At 40.0% G+C, this 6,575-nt stretch overlaps 1 protein-coding gene across 2 annotated transcripts in view; it reads left to right on the top strand.

Moving 5' to 3' along the window:
- The window catches only part of swt1 (SWT1 RNA endoribonuclease homolog), a 38,115-nt gene extending 36,889 nt beyond the window's left edge, over window positions 1-1,226 (top strand). For both annotated transcript variants that reach the window (XM_063001138.1, XM_063001139.1), the window contains exon 18: window positions 806-1,226. In XM_063001138.1, the coding sequence (XP_062857208.1) occupies window positions 806-884 (79 nt within the window). In that variant the 3' untranslated portion in view covers window positions 885-1,226. The remainder of the gene's footprint in view (window positions 1-805) is intronic.
- The last annotated feature ends 5,349 nt before the right edge of the window (window positions 1,227-6,575 follow it).

A 6,575-nucleotide genomic window follows, 5' to 3' on the forward strand; every position in this document is an offset into this window, starting at 1 on the left:
TTTCCCACACTGGAATACCACCATCTGTCTAGACTGTTAACACAAGGCATTTCTATAAATATATGCTTTTTATGCTGACTTTATCTGCGTGCCGGAGCAGAAATCAAAATTCATCTTAGCAGGCAACATTGTTCCAATCTTTAGCTGTTTTGTTTCTGTAACCCTGTGCCCACTGTAGCCTGTTTCTGGTCGACAGGAATGGAACCTGATCTGGTCTTCTGCTGTTGCTTATTCACATCTAGGTTTGACTTGTTGCGCTTTGTATGATGCTTTATGTTCACTGAGGTTGTAAAGCAATAACTTGGGGCGGCACGGTGGCTAAGTGGGTGGCAATTCCCAGGTGGGGCGGTCCCGGTCCTTTCTGTGTGGAGTTTGCATGTTCTCCCCGTCTCTAAAGACATGCAAGTGAGGTGAGACACTAAATTGTTCATGACTGTGTTTGATATAACCTTGTGAACTGATGAACCTTGTGTAATGAGTAACTACTGTTCCTGACATAAATGTAACCAAAGTGTAAAACATGACGTTAAAATCCTAATAAACAAACACAACAAACACATAACCTGACACACCAATATCTCATTACTTGGACACAGGTAGAACTTGCAAATGGTGAAATCACCCACACCGCCAGCTGTGATTCCACAGCATCCTGACCAACAGATGCATACAATTCACTGATTGAAGCCATTATCATTAATTTTCTACACCTGCCTAACATTAATGAGTTTACAGATTGCGGAGTCCGTCTCCACTATTGCTCTGCTCTGGTTACATTTCTGTTTGTATGTGTGGTTTATTTCAGAGAGAAGCTGTGTGTAGGAGGATCCCAAATGATGGAGCTCAAAGCCAATCTGGATCGATGTGGAAAGTGTTATGATTAAATCTGGTTAGCGCTCATCCTGATGTTCAGCATTATTGAACTGTAGTATATCTCTGCCTCTTTTTATATGAGGCCTCTTCTTTTTTTACCACTCAAAGTTTTAAAATAATGCTGTTGTTTTTTTTTTAAATGCTCCAACGACTCTACACAACTCCTGTCTGTGGTTTAAATTTGGTTTCTAATAGTATATTGCAACCAGAATGTACAACATTGATGTAGGAGAAAAGCAACATCCACTCTTTGTATAGCCAGTTTGTAGTGGATTAACCAAGAGGTATTTGGTGCCCGGTGTTTGCTTTATTATTTTGCTCTGGAACTTTGATACTCTAATAATAAATGGACCTTTTTATCACCAAATTTCTTTGCTAAAGAAGCAAACATAATAAAGTTTCCACACTTTAATATTTTGGTTGGAAACGGTGAGGGTGGGAGGATTAGTAATTGATCGAGTCTGAGAGACTGAGAGAGAGCTTATAGTCCGGATTTAGAACCATCTGATTTCCACCTTTTTGTACGCTCAAAGAAGCTTTAAGAGGAAGAAGATTTTCATGTGCATCAGTGGCTATGCGCTCAACCAAAAAAATGTTTTGCTGATAGCATTAAAAAGTTGGTACGATGCTGTGAAAAATGCATCGGAAAGGGACCATGTTGAAAAGTGATGTCATTTGTTTTTGAAATTCTTAATAAATACAGTTAAAAAAAAGTGCGGAAACGGCCGCTCAGGTGGCGCAGCGGTTAAAACGCACGCTGGAACCAGATCTGGGATCTCGAATACATCGTATCGAATCTCAGCTCTGCCTGCCGTCTAAGGCTGAGCAGCCACATGAACAACGATTGGCCTGGGTCAGATATGGGTGGGACTAAGCCGGATGGGGTCTCTCTCTCATGACTGGTGCAATTGCAGCCTCTGCTGGCTGATTGATGGTGCCTGCACAGAGATGAGAAAAGAATGCTTTCAGGGTGTGTCTCTCCATACACAACGCTGAGCTGCACTGCACTGCACTCGTCAAAGTGTAGGTGATAAGATGCATACGGCATGCTGCCCACGTGTCGGAGGGGGTGTGGGTTAGCTTCGTTCTCTTCAATCAGAGCAGGGATCGGCATTGGTGGGAGGAAGCATGATGCAATCGGGCAATTGGACGCGCTAAAAGGGAGAAAAAGGGGAGAAAATGCATTTTTTAAAATATATTTTTTAAAAGTGCGGAAACTTTTTGAAGAACGCTCGTATATTGACTACATTTGGGATGAGGAACAAATAGTGTAAATTCAGTTTTGGCTGAGCGAATCTTAGAACATTTAGTCTAATCCAAACACCTTTGGGACCAGCTGGGTGGTTTTTACATTTGGTTGATTAACATTGAGACACTGTGAGCTCCTATTTGCATTAGTAACCATTTAAGCTTTTCTGAGACATTACGTCAGTTCCGTTGGTTGTGTTTAAGGGCTGATTGATTAATATTGCTCCTGTATAATTACACAAAAAGTCTGTCTTCTTGTCCTTGTGATTCAGTGGCATCAGGTTTGCCTTCCAGCCAGACAGGAGCTTCTTCTAATTTATTGATGCTGCCTTAGAGATCCCACATTTATTAATTCAAGAAGCTGAGATCAGGTGCAGGTCCTGCTTGGTTGGAATAAAAACTTATTATTACTATCAAACAACATTTGATACTGTACAGAATGACGTAAACTTTCTGCTTTGCTTCTAGATATTAGTTATCCAGATAACTACACTCTGCTCACTGGAATTGGACTTAAATTACTGCTAAAAAGCAATTTGGACCTAGTTCAATCCAGAAGATAGCATATTGTATAGAAATAGATCAACAAAATACGCAAGACCACCATCAAGTGTAACAGCATTCACATGGGCCCGGTCTCAAACTTCGTACTGCTGCATACTACTGTAGCACACAGTATAGTAATGGCAACAAGGTTGGTGTATTAAGTTTACATTCAGTTTAGTATGATACATTTGCGTAGGCCTAAGGTTCTTATCAAACATATACACCCCATCAGCCATAACATTAAAACCACCTCCTTCCTTGTTTCTACACTCACTGTCCATTTTATCAGCTCCACTTACCATATAGAAGCACTTTGTAGTTCTACAATTACTGAATGTAGTCCATCTGTTTCTCTACATACTTTTTTTTAGCCTGCTTTAGGACCACAACAGAGCAGGTTATTATTTAGGTGGTGGATCATTCTCAGCACTGCAGTGACACTGACATGGTGGTGGTGTGTTAGTGTGTGTTGTGCTGGTATGAGTGGATTAGACACAGCAGCGGTGCTGGAGTTTTTAAATACCGTGTCCACTCACTGTCCACTCTATTAGACACTTCTACCTAGTTTGTCCACCTTGTAGTTGTAAAATCAGAGACGATCGCTCATCTATTGCTGCTGTTTGAGTTGGTCATCTTCTAGACCTTTATCAGTGGTCACAGGACGCTGCCCATGGGGCGCTGTTGGCTGGATATTTTTGGTTTGTGGACTATTCTCAGTCCAGCAGGGACAGTGAGGTGTTTAAAAACTCCATCAGCACTGCTGTGTCTGATCCACTCATTTTACTGCAGTGCTGAGAATGATCCATCACCCAAATAATACCTGCTCTGTAGTGGTCCTGGGAGAGTCCTGATCATTAAAGAACAGCATGAAAGGGGGCTAACAAAGCATGCAGAGAAACAGATGGACTACAGTCAGTAATTGTAGAACTACAAAGTGCTTTGATATGATAAGTGGAGCTGATAAAATGGACAGTGTAAAAACAAGGAGGTGGTTTTAATGTTATGGCTGTTTCCTCTTAACATATGATGGCAACCTTGGCAAGAGATTACTGTTCCATGTACTGTTTGATGGGCAGTCAACCAACTATAGTCAATCAAACACCTTAACCAAGAATTAGAAGACAAAGTGAAATGCCTATATAGAGTTTTTACTCCACCAAATTATTTATAAACTGTTTATTTATTTTTTGGCACTGTTATCAGTTTTTAGTTTGTCACCACAGAGGGCTTCTGGCTGCGCTGCTTTACTGATAAGCTGATTTCATTCCACCACTATGCTAAGAATGATCTGTCACCCAAATAACATAACATAGTAACCTATTGTGGTTTCCTTTTATTGATAGACAACGTGGTGTGCATAGTAACAGCTTGGCTACAGTTAGTAATTGAATACCCACACATTGCAGATATGAGTGAAGGCTGTACCTTATAGTGGAAACTGAGCGTGATGTAAATACAAAGCAGTTGATCAAATTGAAGGGCATTACCTCATAATTGACCCTCCTTGTCTCCAGATGATCTCATCATCGTATTGATTTTGTAATGATTCCCACAGGAGTGCTTTCACAGATGTGCTCAGGTTATTTTTTAAAGCGCTGTATTAAGCTTCCGGATCCTCACACATGAGAAGCACTCTACACATCGCTGATATTTTTTTCTTTATAGCTCTTTTGTACTGTTAAACACAGTGGTGATTTTATTTATACATTAAATACAAGTCTATATTGTATATATTTAAATCAGCATTTTTTATTTCTGTTCGTAGCATTTCCTTTATTAAAACTATTCTATATATTCCCAAGTGTCCTGTCCATCATTTCCATTACTTAGTGTCTGCAGATGCTGATGACTGAGAATGAGGCAATGCCAGCTCTAAGAGGATCAGGATGGGTGATGGGAGCGCTCTGAGATTACACCTCCTCTCATTAACATGGGTAACATAAGAGCTCTGACGTAACTGCAGGATGAGGCAGTGACAGGATTTTGAAACAGTACGTGCAGTACTGTACAAGTGGGCGGAAAAGGGTAAAAGTAAAGTACTCAAGAAACCTGTGTTATGTAATATAAGCCCTGTTTACAAGTGACAGTCAAGGTGCGGTGGTTAATATTTATCTTGTTATTTGAAACAGGATCTACATCTACAGCCCCAAATCAGAAAAAGTTGGGACAGCAGTTTCTTACATTTACTTTGATGTTTATTTGATTGCAGACAGGATGTACCTGAGATATTGCAACACATTCCAAAAAAAGTTGGGACAGTAAAACATTTACCGCTCTAACATCTGTTGCTCTAAGATTTCAATGTACTTTTCTGCATTAATACTGCCATCACAGAAGTGTAAATGACCTTTGCCAATGGCACTGACAGCCCCATACCATGACAGACCCTGGCTTTTGGACTTGTTGTTCATAACAGTCTGGATGGTCTTTTTCACACGGCGTCCGTTTTTTCCAAAAAAAGACCTGGAATGCTGATTCATCTGACCACAATACACATTTCCACTGTGTGATGGTCCATCCTAGATGCCTCCGAACCCAGAGAAATCGACACCGCTTCTGGACATGGTAAAGTTAAGTGGCACAGTAAAGTTTCAAGTGGCATTTGTGCATGTAACTCTGTATTGTAGTGCTTGATAAAGGTTTGCCAAAGTAATCCCTCACCCATGTGGTTATATCAGCTATTGTTGAGTGGCGGTTCTTGATGCAGTGCCGTCTGAGGGATCAAAGATCACAGGCGTTCAGCTTAAGCTTGAGCACTTGGCCTTTACACACTAAAATTCCTCTCGATTCCTTGAATGGTTTAATGATATTATGCACTGTAGAGGGAGAAATATGCAAATCTCTTCATATCTTTATTTGAGGTTCATTGTTTTTAAACATTTTAATCATTTTCTCACGTATTTGTTGACAACCTGGAGATCCTCTGGCCATCCTTACTCATCAAAGACTCAGCCTTTCCTGGATGCTGCTTTTGTACCAAACCATGATTACAATCACCTGTTGACATCACCTGTTTGGAATCACATCATTACTAGCCCTAAATTGCCCCGTCCCAATTTTTTTGGAATGTGTTGCAGGCCTGAAATGCAGTAATGGATGTTTATTAATAAATGAAATGAAGTTGAACAGATAAAACATGAAATATCTCAGGTTCATCTGGTCTGCAATCAAATAAAAGTCAAAGTAAATGTAAAGAACACTGTTTTTATTTCATTTGCATTTTTCATACCGTCCCAACTTTTTCTGATTTGGGGTTGTACATAAAATGTACTGACTATAAAAAATAGCTGCACAACTGAATCAGAGCTGCTAAGTAAGAACTTATTTAGAGGGAGGCAATATTCTCCATTTAAGGTGCGTAAAAGATATTTGTTGTTGAAATAATTTTGTTACTTTGATATTGATGTTCAGCCAAAAAATTATTTGTCTGAGGTGTCAGTAATGACCTGCGTTCAGTGTTTAGGCAGGTTGCAAAGTGGCTGGTTATGTGAGGACATCATTGTGGCTCTTGGTTTAAGTCGGTCAGACTGTGCGTCACCGCTGCTTACAGAGCCTTAATACCAGTCAATGAATGGAATGTAAGAGGAGGGATTTGGACAGGATTTGCTTCTGTAATAGCACTCAGTGGAAATGTGTAAGATCACATGACCTGGCTAATGGACACAGATAAAGGGGAAGTTGGAATTGGCATGGAATGCGTATTACTCATCCTTACCGTCCCATAAACCAGTATGTGGTGATATAACTCATGATGCCACAACATTGTTATGTATGATTCTGTCATGTGATGAAGACAAAGAGTGAAAATGAAACACTTTTAGGTATTGGAACAATGTTGTTCTGCAGTGTTATGGGGGCTAAAAAAGTAAAAATTGAGGTAACAGGAATGTATGTTGAAATTAATCTTC

Source organism: Trichomycterus rosablanca, chromosome 9 (assembly GCF_030014385.1).
Source record: "Trichomycterus rosablanca isolate fTriRos1 chromosome 9, fTriRos1.hap1, whole genome shotgun sequence".
Classification (NCBI taxonomy): Eukaryota; Metazoa; Chordata; class Actinopteri; order Siluriformes; family Trichomycteridae; genus Trichomycterus; species Trichomycterus rosablanca.